This window comes from Notothenia rossii, assembly GCF_949606895.1.
Source record: "Notothenia rossii genome assembly, chromosome: 9".
In the NCBI taxonomy this organism is placed as follows: domain Eukaryota; kingdom Metazoa; phylum Chordata; class Actinopteri; order Perciformes; family Nototheniidae; genus Notothenia; species Notothenia rossii.
The window spans coordinates 50,850,107-50,869,423 of NC_136907.1; the positions used below are offsets into that span (position 1 = coordinate 50,850,107).

Here is a 19,317-nt window from a genome sequence, read left to right on the forward strand (position 1 = left end):
AAAAAAGGGCTAACGCTTTAAAAGCTTACAAATGGACGACATAACATTTGCATGACCTCAGGTCAACACCGCTAAGCTAAAGTTAGGCAAGATGAAATGTAGATGTCTCATTTAGGTACTTGTTAGTAATCACCGCTTTTAAGAAACATAAAAGCTTCAGATATTCACCAGTGGGGTATTTATGAGATTTGTTTATGATGTTGAACCAAACATGTAAATCTTGTAAACTTGAAGTAACATAACCTTTTGGAACCTAACCAAAACTCATTCCAAAAACCATAGACTTTGAGGGAGGCTGGAAGTTCTAAAATGCTAATTATAATTCAAGGTTAGGAACTCATTCCTGCACATCTCTTAAGAAAAAAAGTTATAATGTATAACTATAAATAATAATGATTATAATCCACCAAAATGGATTTTGCCCAGCTAGTAAAAAAACAGACAGAGTCTTGATATTCTCCAAGGTACCTAAAGTAGCCTTATCCTTCTCAAAAACGAGACAACAAGCATATTCTCAGTGGCGTTTATCTGCAGAACAGTACAGCACATCCCTAGTTTAACAAGCCATTATAACTGCTTGTCAGAACAATGGAGGGCCTCCACACCTGGGATGGGGTGGGTTGGAGGTGATGACTGAAGCAAAGCCTACAGACAGACAGGCTAATAGGGTTGGCCCGAGAACAATACATCTTTCTTTTTTGAAAAAGGCTTTAAGGCAGCGAACACAGAAACATCTATCAATACACACAGAAGATTAATTATGACTAGTGCATCGTCTCCTTCAACAAAGCCTTATTTACAAAATATTAATATTATCACTCCATAGCCGAAAAAACAATGAAGTTGATGTTTGAAATTGTTGCAATTTGAACTACTTTAAGTATATTATGCAGTAATTAGCCAACTCTACAGTCCGAAGCTTCTATGCCAGTAGTTCCCAAACTTTCTTTTACCAAGGCACACCTGAAAATATTTCTCGACCCCAAGGCACACCAACTTCTCGTAGATTTAAAAACCACTTCAGAGCTTAAACTACAAACAATAAATACACCATAAATTGGTTTTCAAATGTGTACTTAATTTAATAGAACATTTTATAGAACAAATAATCAAATATAAGTCATCCTAAAAACCATATAATCTATCATATAATGACAAGAACCAGACTAAAAACGACTCTCTTTCTGAGTTATTATTTTACATTTGGATTTCAAAAAAGAGGTAGGCCTATGATAACTTCAAATTAATAATAATTATAAACAGACTAATCAGTTTAAACGGCAAAACTAAAATAAAACTATGATAGTGCGACACATGTGCCTGCTTTTGGGAGCAGAGTCTCTTTATGCGTGGGGGGATAGTGGACAGCGCAACGCGGAGGTCCTGCTCCACTGACAGCCGGGGGCGGGTCTTGTTTTTGACATATATGCGAGTGAGGAAACCGCCAGCTCGCACAAGTAGGAGGTTGGAAACGGTAAAAGCACGTTGATAGCACTCTGAGAGGGATGGATACTTGTGTCCCACAAGCAGCCAAAAGATATCCAGAATTAGTTCACCGTGCTTCAGTTTCAGGGAGCGGTCCATATAGCCCTGCGAGTTCATCCTGAGCTCTGCCGTTTAAACTAGTGGCTGATTAAACGGATCCCGCAGCAAATCAAATTCTTCGTTCATAGCAGGGAAATATGACTCAAACCTCTCCTCCAGCACTCTTACTCTCATTACTCTCTTGTAATATTTTGGCGCGAGGATAAAAAGCTGCTCTGCACGCCGTAAACAATGACGGCTGATGTAAGTCATGAGAATTTAAGCAGTCGGCATTTAATATTTCTAAATCTGAGCAACGTTTTATTAGCTTATCAGCTCCATTGTACATGTAATACAATAAAGTTTATATGAAGTGAAGTTTAATAAGTGAGAAAAAAATGTGGAACGTAAAAAGATCCTACGGCACACCTGGACAGTGCTCACACCGGTTGGGAACCACTGTTCTATGTGTCATAAAAAGCGGTTGCTAACAAGTGACTTAAAGTTACAAAACGCCATCACACCGGCATGAGACCGCCTTTAGTTTAGCGGTGTTGATGCGCAGCCATGCGACCATAATATTGTTTATTATAGCATCATGTTAGCTTTTTACATCTGCCGATTGCAATTACACTGTGCGTTTGACATATCGTTTATTTACTACAATATAGCAAATTCCAATGGGGAAATCCCATTGCTTTTAGTCCAGGGAACCCTTTGCAATGCAAATTTCCAGGTCGGCCTACAAGATACATTATCAATGTACCATTTAATGTACTTTACCTTTGAATGTAAAGTGTAAATTATATTTTTGTATATATATATATTGTTAGGTTGTTTAATCTGCTGCAAAAATCAACACATTTGGAGATTTAAAAATTAAGAAACAAAACGAATAATCTATAATAATGCACTCCACCACTTCCGCTTTTGTTAGTTCCTTCTACAGTAGGAGTCTCCAGTGTCACATGTTGCCCTGATGACAAGCACACAGACTCAGAGTGAAAACAATACCAGTGTCGTGGCTTGTAAACACCAGTGTTCAGTTACAGGTAACTATACTCCTCCTTTACAGATAGTACATGCGAAGCTGTAGAGAAAAGTACAGTAGACCTGTGGTTAGATCTATTGAGGCCAAAGATGTCCAACAGACAAAAATAAAAGTGTACCTTTTCCTCTTTGAGGCGCTAAATGTCATATGATAGGTCCGGAGAGCCCCTGTAAGCGGAAGTGGGAGAGAGCTGAGGAATATTAAATGAACGGAAGGTGGAGGGCAGTGGAGGGACTTTGACTGAAAACAGGATACAGCAGTTAAGCAGAGGTCACAGAGGGGAGGGAAAGACCCTGTGGTACATGTCGTCTATCTGTGTCACTCACACGTACACCCATTGCTCCCACCTAGGGCAGCAACCATAGAGGGAATATGAAGACGTAGTCACTGTAAAGTCCCACATAGTAGGGATGTTCCGATCACCTTTTTTTGCTCCCAATCCGATTTCGATCATTTGATTTTGACAGTTTGCCGATACCGATTTTTCCCGATCCGATCTTTATAAAATGCATTAAGAGAAAAAAAAAGAAAAAAAGCATTCAAGTTGTCCCTTAAGGATATTTTTTTTCTTTAAATTGGATATTCTATCCAACATGGATATAGCTTCTTTTTTTCACAGCACCATTGGATCAGTTCAGTTGTGCAGCTCTGCTGCCCACTCTGTTGCCAGATTTGAGAGAAATAAGCAGCCAGGTCTATGAAAAACAAGCCCCAAAGAAGCAACACATACATGATGTAGTGTAATTTGAAACCAAAACTCAGGCCTCAGGATGACTTTAAGACTTGAACATGGTCATTTTTGTTTTGTAACATTGAATACAAAATTTGCAAAAAAAGTATTTATATATAAAAAAATAAAAAAATCCAGATCCCCGATTTTTTTCTCCCGATTCCGATCTTTTGAAAATCACGTGATCGGATCGGGACATCTCTACCACATAGGTTTGTGGACTACAGTTTTGTAGCCTCAAGTTTGGCTGTCTTTGTCTTTTGAAACAAGAAACGGCATGAGAGGGCGACGTAAAACCAAATGTTGGACCAAAACAACCTAATTTACTACAATGAGCATCTTGCAGGTTTTTATTTTTTCTACATTTATGCTTAAACTTGCTTGAAAATTACAATTAAAAAAGTGAATGCAGGATTTGATATGTTTTACGAGACATAAGGGCAGGAATTCAGAGGGAAAGGAGCAATTTTGAGCTCTGCTCTTAAAAACGGCATTTTTTAAGGTCATACGTCAAGCGCGTCATATTACATCACGCAGGGGACACATCTCCGCTCTCTGACCGCGGGTATAGTAGAGTTGCGTTGAGTAGAGCGGTTGTGTTTTAAGGAGCTGGTATTTTTCGGTAGTTTTACATTGCATTTCACCATTTGTAATCATGGTGCAGTATTGTGTTTGTGCAGGTTGTACAAATACCAGCCTGTCAGGACATCGAGTTCACAGTAAAAAGGACCGGAGCTAGCGTTCGTTCCTGGGTGCGTTGTGCATCCAGCTCCCTGCAGCACATACTCTCCACAGCTTTATCAGGAAACCGTATTACTTCTCTCTTCCCCCCCCCCCCCCCCCCTTCGCTGCTCTCTCTCTCCCCTCCGGTACACGGCACCGTAAGACATAGTGTGGAGTTGCATTAGGTAACGCTGTGGTGGCTGTACTGCTCGAGCCGTCTCCTTTGTGTTTGTTTGTTTCCCCCTGTCTGTGTTGTTTGTGTGTGCGTGGTGGCTGTCACTCATGTCTCCCGGCTCAACCTCCACTCACCTGCTGCAATCAGCTGTGCACCCTCCCCGACTACACACCTGCTTTCCATCAAGCCATTTACAACGGCATATCGACGGAGGCTCCACAACCTTTCTCCGCCAGATCGTCAAGTATCAGCCGTATCTCGCGTCTCTCCTCCGGTACACAGCACCGTAGTATGGAGTTGCATTAGCTGTATCTCGCGTTACCTAATGCAACTCCACACTACGGTGCTGTGTACCGGAGGACATACGGCTGATACTTGCGCATTAGTTTCTGTTATGGATCAGTATCAACAGTCCTGCCAGTAACGTTACTATATTCTCAATGCTACTTTAGTTATAGCCTGATATATGATAGCTAACTTTACAATGTTGTGATGTGACGTTAGCTAACTTTCTGTAGCTAACGCCGGTCACTCAACAAGATAGCTGCCCAGTTCTCCACTGGTTCTCCTCACACCACAGCTCAATTTCTCTCCGATGGCCGTTATTTCTTCTAATCCTTGGCTGCTCCTGGTCTCTTGGACGCCTAGCAGGCTCATAATTATAAGGTTGTGGTCCGTCATATGCTTTCGAATATTCATGTTCAACTTCTTCTGTGTCTTCTGTGTCGAAACTAGCATTGGGATCAATGTTTATTAATACGTTACACCGGCCGCTCTCCCCCTTGTGTCCCCCATGTTACGTCACACGCGGGAGGTCACTTGCCGAGTCTTTTTTATGCGGAAGTGAACATTTCTTACAAAAACGACGCCAGATGTCACTAGTGTATATTTCTGTATCTTTTTTTTTTAAATCTAGTGTATTCATTATTTTCCTACACATTTATTCACAGGTGTCTTTAACCTGGAAGTTGCTCTTTAAAAAAACACTGAGAAAGTGCAAAAGTGGTAAGACATTAATGCAAGAAACTTCTTTGAAGCAACTTGTCAATCTAAAGGTTGGCCACCCTAAAGCATACCCAGGTTGCAGTCGAATTGTCCAAAAATCCGCTCCCATTGTCTTTTCCTATCCACTATACCTTGACCTCGGTGTGAAACGTCACAGGGTTAAGGAATAGTGGATAGGAGAATTCAAATTAGCTTAATAGGCACCGTAAATTTCATGATACACATTTCTCGGTCCCGGTCTCGGTTGTTTCCGTGAACGGCTGAATGTTGTGTCACGGTAAATGTTACGGCCACAAGGCATTGTGGGGCAGCATTTTCTCCTGTCCTTTCGTAAAGGAAGGCCCAGTGTTTCCTAAGCTAAAGGAGGTTATAAAGGAAGTTTCAAAAGCTCCTTTCCTATCATCTAGAGCAGTGGTTCTCAACCTGTGGTACGCGTACCACTGGTGGTACGCCAGCTCCCGCTAGTGGTACGTGGAGGAATCTGACATATAAAAAAAAAATTTTTTTTTTTTTTTTTTTTTGTTCAAAGGTGGGGTAGGTAATTTTGGAGAAAACAGCTCGAATGAGCTAGAATGTGAAAATACACAACCGGAAAAAATATGCCACTTCCTTACAGAGCCTTCCACAGATGACGTTTTTTAATGGATTTTTTGTCAAAGCACTTAAGATATTCATTGCTATCGGGATGTTAAGAGCATTCCATGGAATATAACAAAAAGTGTATCTCGAGCCGATTTCTCAAACGTACCCACCTTTAACCTTTACACATAACAGACATATAAAATACAGGAAACACAACTAAGTAAACAAAAAGACGAAAAGCAGTCACTACATTGTGCAAATTTGGGACATTAAGGTACACTACTTATTACTGCAACAGCAGCTGATGGTAAGGACCTCAGACAACTTCAATTTAAAACAGGCTATAGGGACAAGTGCCATCAGTTTGAGGCTTGATTGAATAACATTAATTAAAAAATAAATCATACTATCAAAATACTACAACAAATTAAAATAAGCTTGAGATAATTGAAACTGTGGTTTGAATTAGTTCTAATAGGCTATTGCTGTTTTTAGATTTAGAAACGAAAACATTTATTTTATTTTATTTCTGGCGTTGCTAATTACGACCTTACTACCCGATAACGTTGCAAGCAAGCTAAAGAAAGAAGAAAGCTGAATGATGTTAAAAACGTGGCTCAAAACGGGAGGTATTCGGAAGAGAGGTACAGAGGAGAATATTACCAGCGAAAGTGAAAAAGTGAATGAGGAGGAGGACTATCATCAAGCGAGCACAAGCGCAGGCTCCGCAAGCAACGCAAAAGTGATATGCACAGCCGCTGTGATGGAGGAGAGAAGTGACTCAGGAAGAAGGCTCAAATAATGGAAGTTATTAATAATAAATAATAATAATGGAGCGAAGGCTGTGATGAAATAATGGAGCGAAGGCTGTGACCGAGGTCAAACGCTGAAAAAGCACACACTTGTCCTTAATTGTTGTCTTTTTTCTTATCTCTTTTCTTTTTTACTTTGCCATCACAGAAATGGCAATAGCAAACATCAGCAGACTGAAGATGAGCTATTAGCCTTTAGGCTCATCTGCTCCTGGAGGCTTCATTATTATTGGAATTTAATTCCCAATAGGACATTTTCTGTTACGATGTAGGTTGTTGCAGGAGGCCTACATTCAAACTTTGGTATAGGTCCAGGAAATGACATGTGTGTACAGTTGACATTTGTTGTGTGAGAACAAGTTATTATTTTTGTTCTTTATATTCTCACTTGTGGTGAGAGAGAGTGAGTGAGTGAGTGAGTGAGTGAGTGAGTGAGTGAGTGAGTGAGTGAGTGAGTGAGTGAGTGAGTGAGTGAGTGAGTGAGTGAGTGAGTGAGTGAGTGAGTGAGAGAGAGAGAGAGAGAAAAAAAATACATTTGCCTCCGAGTCCTGCATGGACTGTATTTTAACATTGGTCATATGGTGGTACTTGGAGAGCCAACTATTTTCTCAGGTGATACTTAGTGTAAAAAGGTTGAGAACCACTGATCTAGAGAATTCGAACCGCTCTTATCATGGCTGCCACTGAGGAAACTTCCTAAGCTAAACTGACAATTCGACCGCAACCCCAGTTTTTAATCATTTTCTTTACTCTAAATTGGACAAAATAAATAAACATTGCGCAATCAATGAAGACTTTAAACTAGAGACTAACACTTTAGATTCATCAAGAATCAGCAATCAGGAGTCATCCCTACTGTTCATTAGAAGAAAGACAAGTTTATGGCACTTTCATTTGATATAACAGGGAAAAGCAGGAAGTCTCTATATTTAAGAGGCTCAAATTAGAATCTTGTTACATTCTTGCATGAAAAATACTTGAATAATTAGTGGATTAACAAAATAAGTGGTGAATAGTTGACTAATCGTTGCAGCTCTACATCTACCAGAAACTAAAATGAGTTAGCCTGTGGAGAATTTTCCAAAAACTCATGCCCCCTAATTCCTCAGTGAGAGGCCCCCGACCCCCAACATGGATACATGCATAAGCTCAAGTCAACCCATCCCCTTTTTCAGACCCACCCCTCATCCAGCCACACGGACACAGTCTCTCAATTCATCTTGGCTCTCCTACATCCCTCCCCTCTCCTACCTCCATTTTTACATAAGCTCCCCATTACGCGAGGACAATAAACCATAGCTCCCCAGCATGGGTTCAATTCCACACCGACTACAGATGCATATGCAAATGATACCGCAATATAGAAGCAACTCCTCTGAGGGCAACAAAGACAATATGACAGTGCATCACTGCATCAGTGTTGTTTTACGCCTTCAGTTGTAGAAACCATATGGGAAACATTCAAGCTGAGCTAATCATTTTCTAAGTATGAGAATAACATCTTTATTAAGTAGAACATATCTCCACTGTTCTGCTTTAATTACTTGCAGGGAAAACTACAGGGTGGAGGAAGATGGGGACAAATATTTGTTCCTAAATGTGGAAGAAAGGAGCTTTTCCAGGCTGTGCAAGCTGCAGAAATTGTACAAAATGCAGTCAAAACTGTGTGCCTGTACAAATATCTTTAGGCGCAGTGGAAATTAAAAAAATAAACAAGAGACAAAAAGGGTGGAGGCAATTAGGGACACAAATGTGCACCTAAATGCAGAAGAAGAGAGGTTTTCCAGGCTTGTCGGGCTGCGGAAAGTGTGAAACATGCAGAAAAACGGTGCGCTTGTACATTTATCTTTCAGCACATTAAAACATTTAAACTTAAGCAAGGAAGGTGTAGGAAAAGTGGGGGAAAAATTGCAACTAAATGTGGAAGATGAGGTTTTCTAGGCTGTGCTAGTTGTGAAAATTGTGCAACATGCAGTCCAAACTGTGTGCTTGTACATATATCTTTCAGCGCAATAAAACTATAAAGAATCAAGCAAGAGAGAAACAAGGGTGGGGGGAAATGGGGACAATAATGTGCTCTTAAATGTGGAAGAAAATAGGTTTTCCATCATGCTGTGCGAATAGCTAAAAACATGCAAAACTTTGTGCATATTCATATATCTTTCGGCAGAGTAGAAATTCACATTTTTTTAAAGAGTAAAAAAAGGGTCTGGGAAAATGGGGACGATAATGTGCGCCTAAATGTGGAAGAAGAGAGGTTTTCCAGGCTGTATCAGCTGCGGAAAGTATGAAACATCTTTCGGTGCAGTGAAATTTTGAAAATTCAGCAAGAGACATCTGGGGTAGGAGCTCAGGGATTGTGGTGGACTACCAAGCATATCTAAAATGCTTGGTGAAGTGAGGCACAACACGTTTCACTCTGCAACTTCCTCCACTTCTTTTGAACATACCGCAGTTGCTGTTGCAAAGGAACGTCATTCAGCACTTTAACTGTACAGGAGCAACTGTCGCCCGGTTTCTGTCAGTCACCCAGTGGAGAGGTATATCGCATCATTGCTGGCCGAACACAAACACAGCAGCTATGGCTCTGAGTGACTGGTTCAACATGTCCACAGCCCATTACAGGGGCAGTCCAAAGGCCCTATACATTACATACAGTGCTTCAGGCCACAATGTGTTGCAAAATGAAAAAAGGGACACGATGCAACGACCAAAGTTAGTCGACACACCCCACTGTTGGGTCTCTTATCGGCAGAATAGGGGCACAGTGGAAAGACTACTGCTCCCTGTCTGATAGGGCTTAGCTGTCGTAAGAGGCTCCCGCTCTTATCAGCCTGGGAGCTGGGTCCCCTCACAACCAATACATAGGTGCTCCAAAAACACACCGCCAGAAGACAGCTACATTGTCACAAAGTTAAAGTGGACCTTTCATACTATATTTGAATAATATATTGTAGGGCCATACCTATATAAGGCATATTTATACTTTTTATTTTTCAAAATACCAAACAGATCATGCATTTTAGCTAGGGATGTAACGATACCAAAAACTCACGGTACGATAATATCGCGATAAAAAGTCCACGGTACGGTATTTATCGCAATATTGAATAATAAAAGGAAAAAAAACAAAACTATTTTTTTTTCAATAAAATATTTTTTTTACTCGGAAAATGTTTATTTATTACATAATACATCTGATTTTTACAGCATTTTAGTTGGATAGCAGTATTTTAAAGTTTCAAAAACAAAGTGACCGTAACAGACTGGAACAAGAAAACCAGTGTTTTTGTACCTACTAGTACTACCAGACAAAGTAGGCATTTTCTTTGTGCCACTGCATCTCACAAATAAAGAAGCTAATAATCAGACCCTGCAATACAATAAATCAAGTTTCACTTTAGTTTTTCAAGTAACTCAACTCAAACTCACTACTCACTCACTCAGCATCATCAGACAGGTTTTTAGGAATATGAGAATGTCCACATTTCCAGGTATTTATAAGCTGGAATGTTTGGGCATTTACAATATCCCCTGCTCTGGAAAAAACTCTCTCGCTTGGTACTGATGTTGCTGGGACAGCAGTGGTCGCGTTAACCGAATATTTTGTTTAACAATGACGGAAAAATCTGAAAGCAGTCTGTCATTTTGACAGATTAGAACAAACTCGGAACAGCGCCAACGTTTCCCCACAGCGAGGCTCTGGTGTTATGCCGTGTTATGCATGCCTTCCAAAAGGAAATGATATAGTTTCCAAACCGTACTTTGCCGTACAGATCAATGATTACGCTGTGTGCGCTCCCGCGAGGTGCATGCTCACACAGCATAACACCGCCCCCCCCCCCCCCCCTGTTGACAGTTCACGAGCGTGCTCTCTCGTGAACTGTTCAGAGCCGACGGGTAATAAGGGATTATGACGGATATTTTAGGATCCTGTCTGTCAAAATGACGGACAGCGAAAAAGTCTAACGCCACCTCAGTGGGACGGAGAGATATGCTTTGGCCATGGGTGACAGCAGTGGGTCAAACTGTGCATTGTCTCTCCACCACTTTAAAAACAATACAGTTTTTGCCAAGAAGGTGAGGCTTATTGACAGGGCGAGATATAAATATATTGTTGACTTGTCAATGTCTCTAGGTGTGTAAATGTAGCCCTGTAAATACGATGTCCTTTTGTGTTATCTGTTGTTTTATGTTCATGTTGTAACCTACTTGCTGCCATGTTGGACAGGTCTTTCTTGAAAAAGAGATCGATGATCTCAATGGGACACCTGGTTAAATAAAGGTTTAAAAAAAAAAAACGCGGTAGATTTTGTCAGTCTCACGACGGTATTGGGACGTTTATTTACCGCGATATTCGGTATATCGTTACATCCCTAATTTTAGCCATTCCTCATTTCGCTCAATTTAACACTGTCTTTGCATGGGCTGATTCTGTGAGAACAGCACCATCTACAGGCCTGGCATATGTACTACAGCGTCTCTAGCGCTTTCGAATGGCAATGTCCGTGGCTGTCTCCTCCTGATTGATGGAGTTGGCCCAATAGCCGTAGCGCCACTTCTGTTATAATCTGGATCAGTCTGTATCAGATCCGTTGCAGACCCTTTTTAAGAGATTTGGGTATGGAGGACAATAGAGAGGGTTGTGTTTTCTGACACTTGGTGAGTTCCCTGGAACACCCGGGACACATATTCATGTATAAAAGACGTACAAAAGTGCATTTTGCATGATAGGTCACCTTTAAACGATGTATTTAATGGCACCAAAGTATATTTTCAAAGTTATTTGGACAGAGATATTGAAAGTTTGTAATTGTTTAAATGATCTGTTTCTATTTGATTTGACACAGCCATGACAAACATACTTTCCATTTAGTATGACTTACACTTACTATGATATGATTATCTCGCCATGGCACAAAAATCAACTTATGAGACATTTGAGAGAAAGATGCCTCGTGACTACAAACTTGCCTTAAAATCATTATGTTTTTTAATTTTCTTAAGTGCCAAAGAAATTTGGTGATGGGTATCTGTAAATTTATGGTATAATACAGGCTAGGAAAACGGTGCTCAATCACATTTTTTTCTCATTTCATTTCCCATAAAGCAGGGGTGTCAAACTCAATTTCATCGCGGGCCACATTAACATTATGGTTGCATTCAAAGGGCTGGTTGTAACTTTAAGACTGTATAAAAATACATATATAAATATTTAATATATATCAAATAATGTATTATATTACATTATTGCCTCTTCATTGGATTATTTTCGGACAGGGTAATAACTTCATAATTAACTACGTCTGAAAGAAGAAGTCTAGGGTAAATAATTGCAAGTCTTTTCAGTGAGAATGTCATAAAATGATTAAAAAGAAAAGCCAAATTCTGAAAAACAAAAGTAACATTTTGAAAAAAAAGTAATATTCTGAGAAAAAAAAATGCTTATTTTGAATTTAATAAAAGTCAAATTCGGGGGAAAATGTACAATTTCAGATGCATTGTGGGACATGTAGTTTATGGACAACGTGCTTCTGTAAATCGGCATGTAACCGTATAATAAACATTATATTCTTTGCAAGCTCTTCTGGGGCCACAGAAAATGAAGTCACGTGCCGGATTTGGCCCCCGGGCCTTGAGTTTGACACCCCTGCCATAAAGCCTAGTGATTGATATATGTCAATAAATCAATGGGTGCACTGCACACATTAACTGCTAATGGTTAATACTGCTTTTTTTTTTTTTTTTTTTTTTTTTAAATGGTGTCAATTTGCCATTATGTAAACAAACACAGGATAGAAAAACAGGGCTCGACTTTTAGTTACACTGTGAATGAATCATGTGCAACATTACTGCCTGTTTAAATACGCCAAAGTATAATGCAAATGGCAGCTGTAAAGCTCGAGTTGGAGTACGATTACCTCCCGACGACAGGCAAAGAATAACAATGGGAAGGAAATCCATATCATAACATATATCATATCTGTATGGCAGAGGGGCATAGTTATTTGAATTTTTTAGCGCAGGGTTGAAACTTTGAAAGCCTGTGGTATAAAGTGTTGAAGTTGGTGTCAAAGTTTGGATAAAACGTCCTTTAAGTGCAAGGCATAAGCTTCAAAACACCGTTCAACAAACTGTCCACCCACGGGAAGAAAATATGTAAGGCTACAGTTATGTAACCCTGTCTGGCTCTATAATATCTGTTAGACTGTAAATGGAAACCACTAAGTTGTCAAGCACTGTATCATTTCCGCTTATGTGTGCCATCTTTAACAAGCGCTAAAACCCAGGGAAAAAGGGGTATGCCAAGGACGTTAAGAAAAAGAAAGGCTCCAGTGAACTCGTGTATTTTGTCCCTTACAATCCGACATACAAACTTAATTATCCCTAGAGTAATAAAAGATGTGGATTTAAAACCTCTATCATGATATCTGCTCTAATCTGTATGTAGATTTAGTGTGCAGAGACACTTTTAGAGGACATCATGAGCGCAGATGTCCAAGAACACACCTGAGAATCCTCATACATTTACATTTTTCTTTACAGTGTTACATTATTAGTCCTATTTTAGCTTGTATTTGTGTTGTATTGGCTTTTTTATGGTTATTTTTTTCTTTAAAAGTCTGTTTCTTATATGTTTCTTTTGCACTAGATCTTTATGCTTTAGTTTTTTTGTAAAGCATTTTCAATTGTCTGGTGTTGAAATGTGCTTTATAAATCAACTTGCCTTGCTTTACATGCTAAAGCAGCTACATTAAATCAACACTACAAAGTTAAAACATATATGTAATAAGTATATATGTATATAAGATCCTCTGTACACATATTTCCTGAAGAGAGGTATCATAAATATGGCAACACAGAATCCAACACTGTTGGAACTGTATAAGAGAGCATTTTCCAGAACAGGAACTCAACTATAAAAAAGGTCATGCAAGTGGCCAGGAGTAGTCTGAGGCTTTTATGGCGCATTTCCACTACAGGGCCTCGCTCGGTATAGCTAGGCCTCGTTAGGACTGGCTCATTTTATGCTGCGTTTCCATTACAGTTTAGTAGCTGGGGCAGTAACTATAGTAACGCAGTGTAGGCGGAGCCGTGACATCATCTTCGATGAGAACCACAGGAAAACAACATCAGCCGTTAGCACTCAAGCTCACAGGTCCTCATATCTGTTCAGAAACTAGACAAAAGTTAAACAAGTACAAACCACAGACTCATGGGCGGCGCCAGGTTTTTATTGCTGCAGTAGCTAAGCAGTTGCTATATGACAGCACGGCGTTGCTAGTTAATTTTCAAAATAAATAAACAAACAATACTAGTGGGCCAAGCACGAGCCTATTCATATTCTAGCGTTCACCGCTATTCAAGATCACGAGCCTTCAATGTCTAAAACGTTCTCTTTATTTTCTGGTCTTGACGGCCACGCCTTACAGAACCAATCAATAGTAGAACACTCATTATGACTTTTACACACACACACACACACACACACACACACACACACACACACACACACACACACACACACACACACACACACACACACACACACACACACACACACACACACACACACACACACACACACACACACACACACACACACACACACACACACACACACACACACACACACACACACACACACACACACACACACACACACACACACACACACACACACACACACACCTAACTCCCACCAACAACATTGCCTAAATAACTTTACAAATGTACTAAACTGTGCACATCTGATAACTGAAATAACTATTAACTTGGACACGCTACAATATTATCATGAAAACATTCCTTTGACACTTATAACATTACTTTGCAAGGTAAGCACAACCAAAATAAGTTTGTAAAAGCAGAATTTGAACACTGTTTCTGTGCTCCGACAATATTTTCGTATAATACAATTACACCCCAAGCGTACAAGTACACAATAGCGATCGTTCACTGTTTCAACTGGCATGCTGTGGCATTTAACCTCATCACACACACACACGCTGACTTGTGAGAAATCTTTCCATTTTCGATCTGTGTTCACATACTGAGAATTATAACATTAGCCAAGTAACAGTTTGCGCTTTAACTTACAATGACCCCTGATAGATCTCGCGAGAATGTGTATAAATATAGATACATTTTCATAACAAAACAATGGGGTTGCTAAGCCGTTGCTATGCCAATTGTTGGAGTTGCTATAGCAACTCCAAGCTACCCCCTGGCACCGCCCCTGCACAGACTGTCTGTGTCATGGCGAATACAGTCGCTGGTTTATTTATGTCTGTATAGGCCGTTGTTGTGAGTGTGGACCGTCGGAGCATATACTGCGTTAGCTTAGCCAAATCTCCATTTAGAAAACACGCATTTTAAAAAGGTTTTTCGCCTGCCGTCTTGTCCGCAGACTTGTCAAAGCATTAATTCATGGTTTTTACTAACCGGTATCAGTATGTTGTTACTTCGGCATCATTTTGAAACGTGTATTACAATTCAATCATGGTCAAATATGTTCATTTTGTTGTAGTTGTAGCCCCCTTGCCAGCGATTCTCTCTCTAGTTTAGCATACTCAGCCCGTACTAAGTGGAAACGCAACCAAAAATAGGCCGGGTAAGGCACGGCACAGTTAAAAGCGAGCTCCGCGCTGTAGGGAAAATGCGCCATGAGAGAGCTAAGCTAAAAGCTAGCAACACATCTTTGATGTTTGCAGCAAGGCCATCACATCACCTCTGTCCTGGAGGACGACAGCTAAAGTGGGAGGCAAAAGGAGGTTGGAGACATTAAATAAGCACAATGAATTACAGAGTTCCAAAAGTCATGTTACAAGTTGTTGCCTGTGCAGTGGATGTTCGCATTGAGTGTGCTACAGTCCACTTGATTCTATAGGGACTAATGAGAAACAACAAACATTACATTTCCTTCCCTTGTGCCACTTCTCTCTTCCTTCTACGCACTCCCCTTCCTCCCCACCTCTCTGAAACAAAGGGGGAAACCCTGTTCATCTGGCAAACACTACCTCCTTGTGATCCCAGCATATAGCCAGAATAATGTTGTTAGACAATTTGGAAATGGTGGCATTAAACACTGCTATAATGATATAGGTACAACCTTTTAAAAAGAGCAATTCACTTCTTATCTGACATTGGAATCAAAATATTCCAATAAATAAATTACAAAACAATAAATGACTTTTGGGCTCTATTCTGATATCGGTTGGCTTTTAATGTTAGTGGTATTGTTATTTCAACGACTGTGTAAGTGTCCATATAAATATCATACGATAAGCCATTACACGAAAGTGATCAAGGTCAGTCCAAATGTCATGATAAGTTGATAGTTCATAAACTGTACGATAGTCGATGATCTAAAACGAATAAAGGTCATGTCTCTATATATCGTACGATAAGTATATAATGTATTTATCCTGGCTAATGCCCTTACAGCATGCTTCTCTCCTACTGTACACAAAGAAAAGTGCCAGAAAGGCCTTAAAATAACTATTTGATCCATTGATGTGGATAATGTTACACAGACAGTGATGTGCTCGAAAGGGTGAAATTATAATTAGTAATGTTGTTAAATATATTAGATGTAGAGACTATTACCTGTCCACATCCCCGTCGACAGGTATGTGGATTCCAAACAGGCTGTTGACAGTCGGGGTGGCGAGCTGCAGGCTCTCAGGATTGAGGGGCCTTGCCGCTTCCCTTCCAAAGACAACAGGAGACTGTGTGTTGAAAAGACCCTCGAACCTCCCTCGAACCCCACCAGCCCCCTCAACAAGTCCAAATCCAGTTGCTCCGAGGCCCTGCATCCCTAGAGCCCCTTGAGTCCTGCTGTAGGCTACCTGGCCTTGAGGCATACTTGAGCTTGTCACATTTGGCATGGCTGCACTGGAGGCACTGGGCACAGCCAGGGGCACAGTGGTGGGCACACTGGAGCTCGCTGCGATGCCAGGCACGTTTTGTACACCGGAGGAGACGGGGTGGAGGCCGTGGGGTTGAGGCTGTCCGGCGGCTGTGTACTGACTCACAGCTTGCTGCTGCAGAGTGGATCCACTGACCAGTAAAACGCCTCCAATTCCCCCGGTCTGCTGCTGCAAGGTGCCTGGCTGTCCACTCGCTATAGACCCCCCTCCTGTTACATCTCCCACCTGACTTGGCACAGAAGCGCCCGCGGAGGATGCAGGTAGGACCGAGCCTTGTCCCATGGGCTGTGGCCCACCAGAGAGGCTGGACACTGGGACGGGATGGACAGTCAGAGGCCCTGGCTGCATGGAAGGGGGCTGTTGCTGCTGATAGAACTCTGTCGGGTTCTGCGGCAGTCCAGAAGACTGGCCGGTCAGGTTGTGGCCCATGGGAAGCTGCTGTTGCTGCTGCTGGGCAGGGTAAACGACGGGATGGGCTGAAGGAGGCATCCCGTCATTGTAGTTTTGATGTTGGATTTGTTGTTGCTGCTGCTGCTGCTGCTGCTGCTGCTGCTGCTGCTGCTGTGGTGGGGTCTCCACTGAATGCATGCGGGATGAGAGAGAAGCATCCGCCACCGAGCCCAAACCCTGACCTGAGTGCGATGCGGGGGGAACCACAGATCCTCCTGTATGCCCGAGCCCACTGTCTCTTTCAGCAGCAGGGTCCAGTGTTGTTGCACTGTTGTTGACATGCCTAATGCTATCTGCAGTCCTACTAACAGCAGAGCTCTCGGAGTCCTTCTCATAAAACTCTGTACATGTCCACCTGCCTCTTCTGAAAGGTTCTCCAGTACCATGATCGAGTTTAATGACCCTAAAGCGAGAAGTGCAGCTCACGGTGGAGGTGGCAGGAGGAGGAGCTGGACTGGTCACTGCAGCAGGTTGGGATGTGTTTACGGACACGGTGGCTGCCGGGGCAGGCTGTTGCTGCAAGGCCCTTGGCTGAGGGATGGGGGCTCCACCAGCTGCAGCACCGATCCCCGCGGGCTGCTGACCACCTTGAGTTGAGGCCGACACTCTCACCTTTCGAAACTCCCCCGCTGCATTGCCTGACAGCGCAGGCAACTGACCGGCTTGAGGTATGTGTGATGGCGCAATAACACTGATTGCCTCTGGCTCTCCGACATTGTTCAAGGCTTCTTCAGATGAGCTCCTGTCACAAACAGGTTCGTACTCAGCCCGTGACATGTCGTAAATGTCTGACGACACATCTTCCGTCCGGGACTCGTCCGGGTCGTCCAGACTCTCCGTGTCGTCCGCGGCACCTATAGCCGCAACCTGGGCCTGAGTCACACTGGTGATCTGAAAGCAGCTCTTCTTCTTGGCCGGCATGTTCGACATATTGACAGGCTGATTCCAAGTGCCGTATGGCTGTGTGTATCCTTCGTGAAAAAGGGACGAGCTGGTTGCAGCTTCTTAAAGCTTAGATCATATTCCACAGCAAACTTGCATGTGTAATACTTAGCCTAGCTAACTGTAATCAAGATGAATTTACGCCATCCCTCTTCCTCTCTTGATCTCCTGTTGCGTTTCATGGGCTCATAACGCTTATCGTGTCGGGTTGTCAGGCAATGCGTCTTTAGACAGTGATACCAGCCGCCTGTTGGAGGATTGCTCCTCAGCTCCCTGTCGGTCCTGACCGGCCTGCTAATGTCCCGGTGGTCCCGTTGTGAGACGGCCGTTGTCGCAGAGTGTGTTGCCCAGCTGTAGGACCTACTTTAGGCTGAGGAGGGCCCGCAGCCCTCCACTCACTGAGCTAGCTAGCAAGTCAAGCAAGTGGCTGCTGCACACTCCCCCTACGTCGGAACAAGTCTGTGAGACATCTTCCCGAAAGCAGTCCTTTGAGTCCACTCACCTCACGAGCTTCAGGTCATTCAGTGGCGACACTTACTGTGAAGCTGGCGGCGTTAGAGAGAAGAAACCGTCCTCCAGTTTCACGCTTTAAAACAAACGAGATTCTAAACAGCGCCTACAGTTACCTCCCTCACGTAGTCACTGACAAGATGGCTATGTTGTAGGCAGCCGCGCTGCATCGTGGGTACGTAGTGTACGTAAGGATGTTGACGTACGAGGCGTTTGAGAATCCCCTCCTCATGCTGCCTTCATGAACCGTCCGAAATACTAACTCAGGGCAATTGAGAAAATGACATGTTCTAAGTTAGAGGATGCACGTTTTTATCCCATCAAACCCCTATGTAGTCTTTACTCATATTGACAGGCCCACAGCAACAGTTCGCACCAACAATTATGAATCAGAATTCCAAATTCCTTTATTTTCCACAGCGGGGACATTCACATCATAACTGATTATATCTTTTAAGAAAGATGCCAAATTAATGTAAGTATTTGCAGTTTTTTTCATTCTAAAATAAAAAAAAGAAGAAGAAGTTGGCAAATTGTCTGATAATAACCATTTCAATCTTATTGACTCGAAATGATATCTTAAATATGCAGAACCATAGACTGATATGAAGGTCTCAAATTCTGAGTCACTGTATACCGTGTCACGAGTCTTCCCAAACCATAGAGAACACTGTCCCCTGTGGCCAAGGAGGGAATGTGTTACTTTGAAAGGGTCTCGTGCTTCTTTATCCTTTTTTGGTGATTAACCTTGAAGTGTCAACCATCTAAGCTGGTTTATATCATTTATTGTTATTTTTATTACAGCATTTGGATAGTAAATGCAAACACTGTACTGTCTACAATGTTCTTCAAAATGTACATTAGTAAAGAGACAAAATAAG

General features: G+C 41.9%; 1 protein-coding gene across 2 annotated transcripts in view; it reads right to left on the bottom strand.

Moving 5' to 3' along the window:
- LOC307017840 (TSC22 domain family protein 2-like) overlaps window positions 1-18,617 on the bottom strand; it is a 49,295-nt gene extending 30,678 nt beyond the window's left edge. Inside the window, exon 1 of one of the 2 annotated variants that reach the window (XR_013802279.1) lies at window positions 16,212-18,617. Coding sequence is in view for 1 of the 2 variants with exons in the window: in XM_079647679.1 (XP_079503805.1) it covers window positions 16,212-17,914 (1,703 nt within the window). In the remaining variant the exon portion in view is untranslated. The remainder of the gene's footprint in view (window positions 1-16,211) is intronic. The other variant, XM_079647679.1, reaches the window with a different exon arrangement.
- Window positions 18,618-19,317: the final 700 nt, after the last annotated feature.